This window comes from Engraulis encrasicolus, chromosome 1, assembly GCF_034702125.1.
Source record: "Engraulis encrasicolus isolate BLACKSEA-1 chromosome 1, IST_EnEncr_1.0, whole genome shotgun sequence".
NCBI classification, from domain to species: Eukaryota; Metazoa; Chordata; class Actinopteri; order Clupeiformes; family Engraulidae; genus Engraulis; species Engraulis encrasicolus.
In genome coordinates this window covers 39699758-39715803 of record NC_085857.1, presented here as the reverse complement: position 1 = coordinate 39715803, position 16046 = coordinate 39699758, and the positions used below count along the sequence as shown (strand labels likewise).

The window sequence follows — 16046 nt, the reverse complement described above, 5'->3', positions numbered from 1 at the left end:
AGTGTTGTTTTAATTAGTGAGTTCATTCCAATATGCACACTCCTGTCCTCCACTTGTGCTTGTGGCCTCGCCCCGCCTCCTGGCCCCTCCTCGGTGGAGAAAACGATAAAGCTTCCCAGCTGTCAGACTAGCCACAACAACTTTTGGGGGACTGTCTTTCATTCACCATCCCAATTGCAAATGATAAAATGACATTAGAATTGTGATGACATCACTGACAACAGCATTACAATTCAATATCTTTCAAAATCATGACCTATTACTTCCTGGTATGAGGCCACAAGCACAAGTGGAGGATGCAAGGTCACATATTGGAACGCACACTGTGTATTGATCCATTTCTCCTCACTTTCCTGTTGGCAGGGGCGAGTCAGGTGCTGGGAAGACGGAGAACACAAAGAAAGTCATCCAGTATCTGGCTCATGTGGCGTCGTCATTCAAGACCAAGAAAGACCCGGTCAGTTCAGGGAGCTTTTTCTTGATTTTTGCCTTCCTTTAGGTTTGGGTTGTACTTGAACACTTCCTCAAAGTTTTGCGAGGGCCCCTACACCAGTTCAAAGTCTTTGCTTGCAGGTGCAGTATTTCAAAGTTTCATCGTTTTCTGTACAGAAGAAAAGCACAACACTGCTGGTTTTGGCCTTAAGTCTTCATCAGAGTCACGCTCAAACACTTCCTCATTACGAATGGCAACCACCATCCCCACCTCACTGGCTTATGCCTATTTTCATGTGACTCTTACCCCATGCACCCATTTCATATAGTTCCCTTCTGCAGTACGTGGACTTTACCACATATTGGTCGTAGTCCTGTCCTGTCCTGTGTTTTTAGTGAGAGATAATGTTGCCATTCCTTTCAAGACCAGACCTGCCCCCTTCACAAAGTTACCTCTCTGTGGGCGTGTGAGTGAGTGAGTGAGTTAGCAAAATGGTGTGTGTCTGAGTACAGACCCAGTTGAAAAACTACAAGTATTCATTTCCTTTTCCTCAGTTTTAACCCTTTCTCCTCTCCTCTCCTCTCCTTGCCAAGATGACATGCCTTGTCATGCAACAGAATGAATAATGTGACCCATATTGCCCAGACAAGAGGAATAGGGCGATGAGTCAAACAGCTAACGCTGTGCGGTCAAGTTCAGTTACATCACCATTTGCTGGAGGGAGGGGTGCTGACATTGTGTCTCTTGTGTGTTTTGTGTCTCTCGTTTTACAGAGCAGTATGGTCCTGTCCCATGTGAGTTATCTATCTCTCAGCCCGGTCGGTCGTCTCAGCTTCAGCATGTCATGTCCTTTCAATTAAAACGCATTAACCCCTCTCTCTATATGCTTATGCCACTCACTATTGCAGCAGGCCTTGCGTGTTTTGAATGAATGGTCATGGTTCAAATAACTTGAAAAATTACTTTTGAAATTTTTTTTGTTTTTCTTTTCTTTTAAGGATTTATGTGATTTCTTGGATGTGTATGTCCTGTTCAGCTACTTGGTTGTGTGTGTGTGTGTGTGTGTCCGTGTGTCCAGCTAGCTTCGTTTGGGACTGAATGCCTATTCTGTTCAGGAATGCCTTTGTTATTGAGCCTCATAGCTTCTCATTTATGGTCAGCTGTACGGAATCCATGTATGTGTGTGTCATGGGGGCATATTTCGTGTTGAAAATGGGTGTCTTGCTTTGCGTCGGTCTTGCAGCATGCTTGAAGGATCATGTGGTGTGAAAATGACCAGTGTAACCGGCTGTTGACAATTGCTTCAGTTTGTGTGGCCACTAACAAAAGTTTGTGTGTGTCTGTGCAATGTTGCATGAAACTATTGCTGCCTGTAACCTAAGTGTGACCTATGGTTGCTGTGTTTTTAATGTTTTCCCCACTAAACATTTTCAAGCATATTTGCATTTCATGCTGTGGCATATGTCTGTTGAAACCCATGTTTGTTACGCCCATGTTTGACAGCTGTAGCTTTTTAAAAACTACCAAATTACTTGCCTGCATTATAATGCGCATACTTTGCAAGTTGGGGCAGGTTTGTTCACCTGACCCACTGCCAGTTCTGTGGAAATGCATGCGCATGTCTAATGCGGGGGGGAAAAAACCTGTCTCAACACTTTTATTGTTGAGCTTTGGTTTGTTAAATAAGAGGGCCGGTGGCCATCTTGAGAAATGGGAGATTGAAATTCTACACTCTGCAATAAGCCTGTTTTGTGTGACGTCGGCTTTTGATTCAATGCATTCGAAGTGGGTTTGAGTTGTGTGCAGTGCTGCCCTACAAATGCAAAGTCCCGTAACTACATATTTTGTCAAAATTGAGTTTGGACTGAAAACGGTCATCTTCACACCTCCTTTATCTTCTGACAGTCCAAATGTGTCCCGTTTTACAGATGCTTTTATGTCAAATTTGCAGTAACTACAATATCTAACCTAATGCCAATTCTTCAAAGGCATTTTTCTAGTTTCAATGTTGGCATAGTTACTGCACTTTGCCCTTGTAGGTCAGTGTGGCATAGACACAATGGTTTTCTGCTTGAAGCCGTTTACACCTGTTTCGCTTCAAAACTGATCTTGCCTATCTGATCATTGTGAAAAGGCTAATGGCATTCTATTGTAATGTAGTGCATGTGTTTTGTGTGTAAACTCTTCTCGCTGTTGCCCAATAGGGAGAACTTGAAAAGCAGCTTCTGCAGGCTAACCCTATCCTGGAGGCCTTTGGCAATGCCAAGACGGTCAAGAACGATAACTCCTCCAGATTTGTAAGAATGCCTTTCATTGTCACTTAACATAATTAGTATGTTTAAATCTATTCTTTTCAATACAAAGAATTCACACTGGAATGTAGTTTCTTTGCAAGAATGTCTGTCATTATGACATTATTTATTCAAATACAGTATACGATTAAATACACTAAATGTAATTTTGTCTTTTTCTTTACAGGGAAAGTTCATTAGGATCAACTTTGACGTGAACGGCTATATTGTTGGGGCCAACATTGAAACTTGTATCCTTTTGGGAATTATTTTCATGTCATAAGCATTTGTTTTGATTATTGGCGCTCCTAAAGGCCGTGCATGTGTTAATAGTTTTGATGGCAGAAAAGGCCATAATAGATCATCATTTCTTGTCACACCTTAACCATCCTGATCAGACCTTCTGGAGAAATCCCGAGCCATTCGACAAGCCAAAGAAGAGAGGACGTTCCATGTCTTCTACTATCTGCTGTCTGGGGCTGGAGACAAAATGCGCAGTAAGTACTTTTGACCAATATGTAGTATGTATTTTAACCAATTTTAGCCTGGAGCGACATATAAGCTGCACATTCTAATGCAAAATGAGGGTCCTAGCATTTAAATGCAATTTATTTCATGTTTTTATGTGCTTCGGAGGCTGAGATATTTAGGTTTTAATAGGCAGAGGGCATCTTTTCCCAAAAAGGGCTTAGGCTAAAATGGGTTAAAGCAAGAATATAAACTCTTTGAGATTAAAAGCTCTTTCTAGATTTTTAATTGTCAAGCTTTAAGCATGCACACATTTTTGCTTTAAACATAATACCACAGTGTTTTTCATGTCTGCCACGTTAGTTATGAGTGTGGCCATATACTATAATATAGTGGCGTGCATTGGCACTGCCCTTATGATTCGATTTGATTACGATGCAGCAGGTTTCGATTTGATGCGTTGCAATGTATTACATTTCTGCTGTCACATTTCTACTGAAAGGAAGGCAAATCTTTCATCAGTCATGAGACAATACAAGCATTCAGATACTGAACAGCATTTTAATGGCTGTTGTGTGTATCAGTCCTGCAGTTTTCAATGCTAAAGCACTTCAATGTAATGTTAAGTTAATTTGCTCTGGAAATGTCCATGGACGCAATTGAAACTTAAAAAAATATGCTGCATCGATTATGGCATTTGCTGAATCGATTATGAATTGTCCTGCCCCGGATTGCGATGCATTGCAGAATCAATTATTTTGGACACCACTACTGTAATACTGGCCAATACATGTATGCCAGAAAAAAGGTACTGCACAGTAATGATTTACCATACAAATAATTTGTATGTGTCTTTTCTAGGTGAGCTGTGTCTGGAAGACCACAGCAAGTATCGCTTCCTGTCCAACGGCAACGTTACCATACCTGGGGCGCAGGACAAGGACATGTTTGTGGAGACCATGGAGGCCTTCAAGATCATGAGTATCCCTGAGGAGGAGCAGATTGGTGAGCTTCAGAGAGATTGCACTTAAATTAAAAAAATATATATATTTATATATATATATATGGGGGGGGGGGTACCTTTTAATTGAGAGGACAATTGGAGATGGTGATAGGAAGCGAGTGGGAGAGAGAGATGGGGGAGGATTGGCAAATGAACCGGGCTGGAATCGAACCCGGCTTGCCAACGTAGTAAGCCAGTGCCCCTACGATTAGGCCACGGCAGGGCCCACTTCACTGATTTTGATGTGATGTTTTTTTTGTACGATCACACATTGTGCAGTGTGCATTTCCGGGTTCAACACATACTGTACATTGCCCATGTTTACATGATGCTTTTTATTCCGAATTAAATAGGTCTGTTGAGTTAACATTGCACCTTTTACTTCATTTAATTCCGAAGTGTGAAGTGTATACATGATTTAAAAAAAAAAAAATAATTCAGAATTAAATGATGTTAATTTGGAATCAAATGTCCCATGTAAGCGAGGCCATTGTCAGTCAGGGAGCAAAAAATATTAAGAACTATGGGGCGTAGTAGACTGTTACAGTGTCACAAAAGTGTATGATTTAGCTGGTCATTATGTTTGAGTCATGACTGAGGTCTGCTAATTTCAGTGCTGTTTCTGTTTGCCACTCACTAATGGTGCATTGTTGCGTCTCCATCCTCCAGGACTGCTGAAGGTAGTGTCCTCTGTCCTTCAGCTGGGTAACATGTCCTTCAAGAAGGAACGCCACTCTGACCAGGCCTCCATGCCTGATGATACAGGTAACTATCTACAGTAGTAAAAATGGTTTAATTTATGGACAATTTGTAAAAATTAATAATGTCTTGTCATGTTGTAACACACCACAACTTCCTTTTATTTTTAGCTGCACAGAAGGTTTGCCACCTCCTGGGCATCCAAGTGACGGACTTCACAAGCGCCGTCTTGTCGCCCCGTATCAAGGTTGGCCGCGACTATGTGAAGAAGGCCCAGACACAGGAGCAGGCAGAGTTTGCTATTGAGGCCCTGGCCAAGGCCATGTACGAGAGGATGTTCCGCTGGCTCGTCATGCGCATCAACAAAGCCCTGGACAAGACGAAGCGCCAAGGGGCCTCCTTCATTGGCATTCTGGATATTGCTGGATTTGAGATCTTTGAGGTAAGGGAATTTTTTTGATATTTTTAAAAGTCCTGCGCACTGTCAATTTGCTTTAGATTGTAGACCTTAATCAAGTACATTTTTGATCTGTGACCTAATTTGGTCATTCCCCCATGTACTTGCCTGTTGGCAGGTTAGGTGTGCTGAAAGCTTTGACAAGTTGTACAGGTTTGAGATCTTTTGAAAGGCTGGAGTGGATGAGGTTTTGTGCTTTGACATCAATGGTTGTTGTTGCTGATTTAAAAATACCTGCTTCCCTGTTTCACCTCAGGTGGCTGAGGTATGTCGTGTTTTGTGGTGTGTGCACACGTCATCTCTTTTTTTTTTTCTTTTTTCTCTCCACTTTTACAGCTGAACTCCTTTGAGCAGCTCTGTATCAACTTCACCAATGAGAAGCTCCAGCAGCTGTTCAACCACACCATGTTCATCCTGGAGCAGGAGGAGTACCAGAGGGAGGGTATTGAATGGAGCTTCATCGACTTCGGCCTGGACCTGCAGCCCTGCATTGACCTCATCGAAAGACCTGTATGTCACCACTGTGTAGATACTGATCAAACTTCTTCTTCTGCACACACACACTTCCTCTTCTGTGGCTGTTTTCTGGCTTCCGTTTTTGATTCTTTAGAAATGTTCACAATTATGGCCCTTTGTCTGCTATAGAAATGGTAATAATTGATGATTATCTTTTCACTTTTGTCTCTGCAGATGCATGCAATGTGTTTGATATGTCTTTTGTCTGTGTGTACAGTTGTACCAAAGAGAATAGTTAAGAGAAAGGGGATGCAAACTCCACCCACCCAATGCAAAGGAGTGTGCTCAAGTTTGGTCTCCTAAGGGGGCGTTGTCCCCTCTGTCTGTGGCATTTGGTGAAGGCTTTCATAAGATGTGCGTTATCGCCATCTACAGAACCAAGGGAAATACATTTATGCTCAACCTAAAGCTTCCAAAGGTCTCCTAACCGCGTTCACATGACACCACAACAAGGAGGTCTTACTGTATCATTGCACCACAAGGATCCAGGAAATGCACCGGCTTGAAGTATCTTACTCTAATCTACTCTCTTTGGTTGTACAATTTAGGGCAATATGCATGATATGTCTCACAATGCACTATGCGGCTGGCTACTAAACACCTTGGTCTACATCAGGATAAATAAAGTCTCTACTCCACTCTACTCTACTCTACTTAAACCCTACTTAGTCCGGTCCTCCTGGCATCTTGGCTCTGCTGGATGAGGAGTGCTGGTTCCCCAAGGCCACAGACAAGTCGTTTGTGGAGAAGGTGTGCCAAGAGCTGGGTGACCACCCCAAGTTCCACAGGCCCAAGAAACTGAAGGACGACGCAGACTTCTGCATTACCCACTATGCCGGAAAGGTAGGCTACAGGACGGAAGACTCCCAATCTGCAACGATGATGATGATGCTTTAGGGCTGCACAATTAATCGTAAATTGTGATTTAATCGTGATATCGAAATCGTGACTTCAATCGAGATTTAATCGTAGCAATAGTCCTTGAATCCAGAACATGCTGACAGGCCGGTGTTTCTGGCTATTGTCATCTACATAATTATTACAATTCAGTTTTATTTTGTTCATCCCATATATTATTCATTCTTGGTTATTCATTTCATTTCGTGATTTTAAAAGAAAATTCTGTAAAAAAAATCAGTTGTTTCATTGTTATTTAATAATCGTGATTTCAATTTTGATCCAAATAATCGTGATTATCCTTTTTTTCCATAACCGTGCAGACCTATGATGCTTACAGATTTTAAGGGACCCTTTGGTCCTTCTCTAGTCTAGCCAATCACACTTTGATAAACCCTGAGGGAAACTGCACTATTTTCCTGAAAGGGTACTTGTGCTTTCATTTTCAGGTGGACTACAAAGCAAATGAGTGGCTGACGAAGAACATGGACCCCCTCAATGACAATGTGGTGTCTTTGCTTAACCAGTCTTCTGACAAGTTTGTGTCAGATCTGTGGAGAGATGGTACGTTTATCATGGTTACATTTCAGCATCAGTATTGCGAATGCAACTGACACTAAAGTGAACAAATATGAAACCGCTGGACCACTAATAAGTTAAAATAAACTGTGAATATATCAACACAGCTTAGTTAATGATTTCTTTTTAGTGTGTCTGTCATATAACGTGCAAATTCAAAAACACATGTAGAGCACAATTAACAAAATTCTACTGTGCACGTACAGAATATTACATGCTGTTTTATATAATGTAATATAACTAATTAAACTAATAGGGACTTTAAAATGAAGTGACTCTTCGTGTGATCTTTGCTCTTCTTTCTTTGTTCTGTCTTACAGTGGACCGCATCGTTGGGCTGGATAAGGTGGCTGGAATGTCGGATTCCATGGTCGGAGGCTTTAAGACCCGTAAGGGAATGTTCCGAACTGTGGGCCAACTTTACAAGGAACAGCTGGGGAACTTGATGACAACCCTGAGGAACACCAACCCCAACTTTGTCCGTTGCATCATCCCTAACCACGAGAAGAAGGTACGAGTCCAATCAACTCTCAAACCGCGGCTGATGATTTTGCCGTCTTGAAATTAATAAATAGGTGAACTGAAGACTTTAGTCAGGCTTTTTGCTCCTCTTGGATACATAGGCCGTTGACTAACAACTTCCACTTCACTCTGCTGGTGGATCTCTGTTAAATCTCTCTCCAGTTCAGCCCGCTATCTCTCCAGTTTAGCCCACTCTCAAACATTTCTGAACTTTGTTAGGAGTTGTTTATGTTGATTGCAATCCTGACATGAACTTCTCATTCAGGCTGGTAAACTGGAGGCCCATCTGGTGCTGGATCAGCTGAGGTGCAACGGTGTGCTGGAGGGCATCCGTATCTGCAGACAAGGCTTCCCCAACAGAATCGTTTTTCAGGAGTTCAGACAGAGGTACTTTTTAACCATTCTTGACAGAAATGCTCTATCTCTGTACCCCTGTCAGATGAGTTAGACTTCCATTTGAACAAGGTGAATTGAGCATCCATTACTATCATCATGTTTTCCTTCCTGAGCTGAATTGTGCATCATTTGTGTTTTTAACGCTCGCATGTAGGTATGAGATCCTTACTCCCAGCGCAATTCCCAAGGGCTTCATGGATGGCAAACAGGCGTGTGTACTCATGGTGAGAAATGGTCATCATTTGTTTGTCTGCCTTTCATCTGTTTCTGTATGTTTTTTGTTTTTCATGATTCATTTCATTTTCACCTTCATCATTGTCATCACATGTCAGATCAAAGCTCTGGAGCTGGACCCTAACTTCTACCGGGTCGGCCAAAGCAAAGTGTTCTTCCGTGCCGGCGTCCTCGCCCACCTTGAAGAGGAGCGGGACATCAAGATCACTGATGTCATAATGAGTTTCCAAGCCTGGTGCCGTGGATACGTTGCTCGCAAGTACGCAGGAAAACTACAATGCAACAATTGTTTTAAAAATTCCTTATCTCTGTTGGTCTAAATGGCTCATTTTTATTGGAGAGTGACCGCTGTCTTTGTCCCGCATCAGGGCCTTCGCCAAGAGGCAGCAGCAGCTGACTGCCATGAGGGTGATCCAGAGGAACTGTGCTGCCTACCTCAAACTCAAGAACTGGCAGTGGTGGAGACTCTTCACAAAGGTGAGACCATGTAGCTAGCCATTGTGTTCATGATTTGTTTTTTTTTCATTGACACACAGTGTTCTTACATCCTCATGCTTCCACAGAAGAGAGGACCTGACACTTTGCTGTTCAAAACGTGTTCAAAACTCTCTCGTTGGGAGCGTCTACTTCTTTTCAGCATGAGGATATAGCCATAATCTGACTCTGTCTGATTCCTCCCCTCTCCTGTAGGTGAAGCCCCTGCTCCAGGTGACCAGGCAAGAGGAGGAGATGTTTGCCAAGGAGGAAGAGCTTGTGAAGGTGAAGGAGATGCAGCTGCAGGCCGAGCAACAGCTAAAGGACTTCGAGACCAAACAAGAACAGGTATGGCCCCATCTAGCCTCACTAGAACATAAGACACAAGTAACGTCTTGATGCTGCATTGGCGTGTTCAAATGTGAAATGTGGGAAAGAAAGCCAACCCAGGTCATTCCTACTCTGATCACTTGACCTGAATGAATGTATTATGTGGTTCAGGTCTGAGCAAGTTCTCAAAGAGTTTGAGCTTGAAGCCAACCACTAGTTGTTTACTGCTCAAGATGTTCAGTTGCTCGCAGCTACACTATCTGGATGCAGTCCTGTGATCACTTGTGGCTTGATGCTAATGTTCGCATTTACTTCCAATGACTATGTTAAGCTATGCTAATAATTCTGATCCAATAATTCTAAGAACTGAAGACACTGAGAAGAAAATGATGCACACATTCATGAATAATGCTTGGAAATACTGCAAATATGAGAAAATCTAAAATGGGTGGACTGTTCCTTTAACCTCGATCTTATATTTCCATATTTTATAAGCTCTCATGTCTCCATTTCCTCCTCCCCCTGCAGCTTATGACTGAAAAGATGCAGCTCCAGGAGCAGTTGCAGGCCGAGATGGAGCTGTGTGCCGAGGCGGAGGAGGTGCGGGGTCGCCTGATGACTAGGCAGCAGGAGCTGGAGGAGATCCTCCACGACCTGGAGTCCCGCGTGGAGGAGGAAGAGGAGCACGTCGCCCAGATGCAGGCGGAGAAGAAGAAGATGCAGCAGAACATCACTGTGAGTCGCCCCCAGCTGATGACCATTGCTTGACGTTTGGGAACGACAAACTCAAACAATTCAGAATCACCAATCACCTTAAATATGACATTTCCTCTGGGATTAAGAAATGTTACTCTACTGCTACTTAATCCACAAATGTACTGTGCAAGTCATTCTGTTAAGGATATATAAAAAAAAAAATTTCTCCACCATCTGAAGGGCTGTGTATTTTTGACAGTGGAGTATCAGAATTGCTCAAAATACTGTTAGTATCTGTCATTTGTTTGGTTATTATACCCACACAAATGGATTGATAAAGTTATGATCATTTTGAAACTGAATGACATCCCATTACCAAATGTTCTTGTGGTTGCCCTGTAGGAGCTGGAACAGCAGCTGGATGAGGAAGAGGCGGCCAGACAGAAGCTGCAGCTGGAGAAGGTTACCATGGACGCCAAGATGAAGAAGATCGAGGAGGACGTCATGGTGCTGGATGATCAAAACGGCAAGCTCAACAAGGTTGGTGACGTGTTTTTACAAAAATTAAGTCAAGTCAAGTCGACTTTATTGTCAATTTCTTCACATGCACTGGTCATACAAAGAATTTGAAATTACGTTTCTTACTTTCCCATGCAGACATAGACATAAACTTTAGGTGTGGATATAGACTTTTGATTTGATTGATTGATTGATTTATTTCAGAAGTACACAAGAAAATAAAAAAATTGCTCTTTTAAACGTTGACTTAAATTGATGCATACTACAGCATGTGTTCAATTTCACACTTAAAGCATTCCACATTTTCGCTCCACAAACTGAAACACAAAAACCCCTCATTGTTGTTCTATTCCTATTCCTTTTGAAATTGAACGTCCTTCTTAAATTATACTGCACGTCTTCTAATTTTAAACAATTGTTGTATGTTTTTGGGCAACTTATTATTTTTTGCCTTAAACATTAGTTGTGCTGTTTGGTATTGCACAATATCAACAAATTTTAAGATTTTAGACATTATAAATAATGAATGAGTATGTTCCATATCCTACTTTATGAATAATACGTATGGCTCTTTTTTGAGTAACAGTGATTGTGTGTAATGAACATTTGTAATTATTGCCCCAGACTTCCACACAGTAAGTCAAATAAGAAAGTACTAAAGAACAGTACAAAATATAAAGTGACTCAAAATCTAAAGACATTTTTGCTTTATTTATTACTGAAATACTCCTTGATATCTTACCTTGTATGTACTTGATGTGAGGTTTCCAGCTTATTTTATCAATTAATACCCCAAGACATTTTATTTCAGAAACTTTCTCAATATTCACTCCTTCAATTGAAATACAAGCCTCTGTGTCCCTTTTACATTTTCCAAATAACATACATTTTGTCTTAGACAATAAGACATAGACAATTACACATAGACAGTGTGAAATGCCTCCATCTGAAGATGGCGTATGCATTTTATTCTATTACAACATTAAATACTTTCATCAGGTTACAATATAAACCTCATCTATGTATAACCCACACACATACCTTCATCTCCCAATTGACAGGAAAAGAAACAGTTGGAGGAAAGGATTTCGGAGGTCACCACAATCTTGGCTGAAGAGGAGGAGAAATCCAAGAGTCTTCAAAAGCTCAAGAATAAACACGAGGCCATGCTAACAGACTTGGAAGGTGATTATTAAAAACCAGATTGTATGGCATGACCATCTCTGACGCAGTCCATAGCCGTTTTCGCTACTTGATATTTACGGTCAAGAGTTAGTGTACATTGATTAACTTCAAATGTACATTTTGTAAACTCTCTCTTCTTTTCTTCTTTTTTTTCCCAGACCGTTTGCGTAAGGAAGAGAAGCAGCGTCAGGAGTTGGAGAAGAACCGCCGCAAGCTGGAGGGCGATGGAGCAGAGCTGCACGATCAGATCGCAGACCTGCAGGCTCAGATCGCTGAACTCCGCGCCCAGCTGGCCAAGAAGGAGGAGGAGCTTCTGGCTGCTCTGGCCAGGTGGGGTTACATTACTCCTGATGAAGACCAATGAGTATGGTTGCATTGGTCTTGATGACAATGAAGATGCCAGTTTACTTCAATGCAACTTTACACTGGAAGGGTTGTATTTCACCAAAGATGTTCCAGTTTATTTTGGGAATCTGACATTTCATCAAACCTGCCAAAGTCCCTTCTTTGACCATTCTCTTCATGCTAGAGTTGTGTTGAAGATATTGTGAACTCCCATGACCAGTGTTCCTGTAGAACTTGTGACTTTTTTTCAAAAATGTTTAAAAAAAAAAACAGGAGGATATGAGTATGCAAGTTTTCCCTTAACATTTGACTCCATGATCTCCTCTGACCTCTCCTCTCATCAGGATTGAGGAGGAGGCTGCCCTGAAGAACACCGCCCAGAAGAAGGTCCGCGAGCTGGAGGCCCAGGTGTCTGAGCTGCAGGAGGACCTGGAGCTGGAGCGCAGTGCCCGCAGCAAAGCCGAGAAACACCGCCGCGACCTGGCAGAGGAGCTGGAGGCCCTCAAGACCGAGCTGGAGGACACGCTGGACACCACCGTGGCTCAGCAGGAGCTCAGGTAATAATCACACCAGAGATCTTATAGACAAAGATACGTCATTCTAGTTATTTTCCGGTATCCACTTTATGTTGGGTGAAGGCCCCTTTTAGGAGACCTTCTGTTAGGAGACCTTCGGAGTCCTGAGGTTGAAAATGAATGGAGTCCCTTTAGTGCTGTAGATGGCGGTAGCGTACTTCTTCTATTTTTGAGGTGTTTGACAAGAAGAAGGAGGGGACAACGCCCCCTTTGGAGACCCAACTTGAGCACACTCTTTTGCATTGGGTGGGCGTGTTTTGAATCCACTTTATTACTCCACCCTTAAACGACCTTGTCTGCCAAGTGCAAACGCTTTCCACTATTTCTCCAGGGGTAAACCAGCTAAGCAAAGGTATCTTAACTTAACATAGTTTGCTACTGAACAGAATTCATGAAATATACCCTAGGTTTGTTAACCTTGAGGTATTGGTGAGTCGGCGAATAATCGGCGCCATTTTCTTCTCGACACAACGTCTACAGGTGAACTATTAGCTGGTTTACCTGCAAATTGTGATTCATTAGCATAGGTACTAACTTGTAAAAAGACGATTGTGGACGCATCCTTTGTATTTGCAATCTTTACTCCAACATTTTCCAACGTTGGACTTTTTTTTTTTCCGTGACCATATGTGTGAACCATCATTCTTTTTTTGTTTGTTTTCCTAATGCATTGCAGAGCGAAGCGTGAGTCTGAAGTGAGCGATCTGAAGAAGTCCATTGAGGAGGAGGCCAAGAACCACGAGCAGATGCTGGCCGACGTGCGCCAGAAGCACAACCAGGCCTTCGACGAGATCAACGAGCAGCTGGAGCAGGCCAAGAGGGTGAGGGAGCACTGCACTGCAAATAGCTACCAACCATGATATGCTGTGCAAAACATTTATTGTAATACTGATATGTAAGGATATCAAGAGGGTGAGAACTGCATGACATTCATTTCATTTGGACAATGCACATTAATTAGTACATCGGTAGAAAATAGGTATCGATATATATATGCCAGAGTTAGGACAACTGATTAAATTTAGCAACTATGCTAAGGCAGGCACGCATCATAAAACCACCAACAACAAAAAAACAAACAAACAATAGAGCACGAAGCATGATCAAACATGTAGATATCATATGCAATGGGCTACCACAGTGGGGTAGGGTGGGCAGATATAAAATGGTAACCTTAAAAATAGTAACCTTATAAATGTTTACTATCATATGTTTTGATATTTCTTGCATATAAAAAAATGATTTATGCTGTGGAAAGCATTTACTGCAATACTGATAAATCTGTGCGTTCTGCTTAATCTAAGTGGTATTGGTAACCATTAATGTCAATGTATATACGGTACGTCGATTATATTTTATTGACGTGGTTATCTGCTTTTCTCCCTCACAACAGAACAAGGCGTCGGTGGAGAAGACCAAACACGCGTTGGAAAGCGAGCGCAACGAGCTGCAGATCGAGCTGAAGTCGCTGTCGGACAGCAAGAACGACTCGGAGCACCGACGTAAGAAGGCGGAGTCTCAGCTCCAGGAGATCCAGATCAAGCATACGGAGAGTGAGCGGCAAAGGCAGGAGCTGGCCAGCAAAGTGGCCAAGATGCAGGTGAGGGGATGCAGGGAAACGGACATTTGGCGCTATTAACATGTTGTTAATTCTGTGCTATTACCATTCTGTGCGTTTCCCTGCTGATTAAAAAACAGTTAATACCATTTTATTATTGTAATACTGTGGTAATGGCACGGAATAGAAATAATAAAATGGTATTCGCTGTACTTAATCAGCAGGGAAACAGACATTGCGAAAATATTATTAAAGGGACACTGTGTGAGATTTTTAGTTGTTTATTTCCAGAATTCATGCTGCCCATTCACTAATGTTACCTTTTTTATGAATACTTACCACCAGCATCAAATTCTAAGTATTCATTATGACTGGAAAAATCACACTTTTCATACATGAAAAGGGGGATCTTCTCCATGGTCCGCCATTCTGAATTTCCAAAAATAGCCATTTTTACTTGCAAAAATGACTGTACTTGGACCATACCAGAAAATATTTGTTTATTACTCAGTAAACATTCATGTAAAGATCAGATTCGGCAATTGGCCGCCCAGTTTAAATGAGCAGCATAGTTGCAGTACCTTTTTTGACCATTTCCTGCACAGTGTCCCTTTAACATGTTAATTCTGTGCCATTACCACACTAAAAACTGCTAATACAATTTTAATATTGTAATAATCAGCAATGATGGGTGTTTTTCAATGCTTTTGCGATGATTTTTTGAGGGGATGGGGCAGTTGTGTGCGGGGTGTTGGTCAGTGTACGATAACCACTGGCTATGGATGGGTGGTATCATGTCAAGGTGGCCTAATGTGTGTTTCTCTTTGTCTTTTTTTCTAGGCTGAGTTGGAGAGTGTGAACAGCACGCTGACTGAGGTGGAGAGCAAGTCCATTAAAGCTAATAAGGACTGCTCTGCTGTGGAGTCCCAGCTTCAGGATGTGCAGGTATGAAACATGTCGGTTGTTTAAAGGCAAAAAGCTTTCCTTAAAGGGACACTGTGTGAGATTTGTAGTTGTTTATTTCCAGAATTCATGCTGCCCATTCACTAATGTTACCTTTTTCATGAATACTTACCACCACCACCTTATTCTAAGTATTCATTATGACTGGAAAAATTGCATTTTTCATACATGAAAAGGGGGATCTTCTCCATGATCTGCCATTTTGAATTTCCAGAAATAGCCATTTTTAGCTGCAAAAGTGACTGTGCTTGGACCATACTAGAAAATATTAGTTTGTTACTTATTAAACTTTCATATAAAGATCAAATTTGGCAATAGGCAGCCCAGTTTCAATGAGCAGCATAGTTGCAGTACCTTTTTTGATCATTTCCTGCACAGTGTCCCTTTAACATCGTGCTGAGCCAATTTGACCACATTTCTTTAAAATGTTAGTTGTTTAGACAATTGACAAACCCAAACACTGTATAAGTGTTTCACTCGGCTTTGCACATATGACATTTTGGATAGATCATGGAACTTGATTAAACTGAAACAGACTTTACACAACACATTGGCCAATATCACTTCACATTTATTTTCCCTCTGGATCTATCTATGCAGCTGCTTGATGCCTTAATTTCCTCCAGGATTAATAAATGTTACTCTACATTTATGTTAAATCGCTCTGATGTTTTTCCCCCATTCTGTGCACCTCCTCTCATGTTCCTCCTCCCAGGCCCTCCTAGATGAGGAGACGCGACAGAAGCTGTCCCTGTCCACCAAGCTGCGACAGGCGGAGGACGAGCAGAACAACCTGCGGGAGATGCTGGAGGAGGAGGAGGAGGCCAAGAAGAACGTGGAGAAGCAACTGTACACCGCACAGTCTCAGGTGAGCACAACAGCACTCGACAGCAACAGGTGTCGTCA

At 42.0% G+C, this 16046-nt stretch overlaps 1 protein-coding gene across 2 annotated transcripts in view; it reads left to right on the top strand.

Moving 5' to 3' along the window:
- Positions 1-16046, top strand: part of myh9a (myosin, heavy chain 9a, non-muscle) — a 44154-nt gene that overhangs the window by 10733 nt on the left and 17375 nt on the right. For both annotated transcript variants that reach the window (XM_063202026.1, XM_063202034.1), the window contains exons 5-30: positions 364-457; positions 1207-1227; positions 2638-2730; positions 2912-2975; positions 3123-3221; positions 4054-4197; positions 4865-4960; positions 5065-5336; positions 5688-5861; positions 6537-6710; positions 7214-7328; positions 7664-7854; positions 8131-8252; positions 8416-8485; positions 8594-8754; positions 8864-8972; positions 9186-9317; positions 9828-10034; positions 10398-10535; positions 11576-11699; positions 11858-12029; positions 12389-12601; positions 13296-13440; positions 14013-14219; positions 15018-15122; positions 15856-16008. In XM_063202026.1, coding sequence (XP_063058096.1) covers positions 364-457; positions 1207-1227; positions 2638-2730; positions 2912-2975; positions 3123-3221; positions 4054-4197; positions 4865-4960; positions 5065-5336; positions 5688-5861; positions 6537-6710; positions 7214-7328; positions 7664-7854; positions 8131-8252; positions 8416-8485; positions 8594-8754; positions 8864-8972; positions 9186-9317; positions 9828-10034; positions 10398-10535; positions 11576-11699; positions 11858-12029; positions 12389-12601; positions 13296-13440; positions 14013-14219; positions 15018-15122; positions 15856-16008 — 3595 coding nt within the window. The remainder of the gene's footprint in view (positions 1-363; positions 458-1206; positions 1228-2637; positions 2731-2911; positions 2976-3122; positions 3222-4053; positions 4198-4864; positions 4961-5064; positions 5337-5687; positions 5862-6536; positions 6711-7213; positions 7329-7663; positions 7855-8130; positions 8253-8415; positions 8486-8593; positions 8755-8863; positions 8973-9185; positions 9318-9827; positions 10035-10397; positions 10536-11575; positions 11700-11857; positions 12030-12388; positions 12602-13295; positions 13441-14012; positions 14220-15017; positions 15123-15855; positions 16009-16046) is intronic.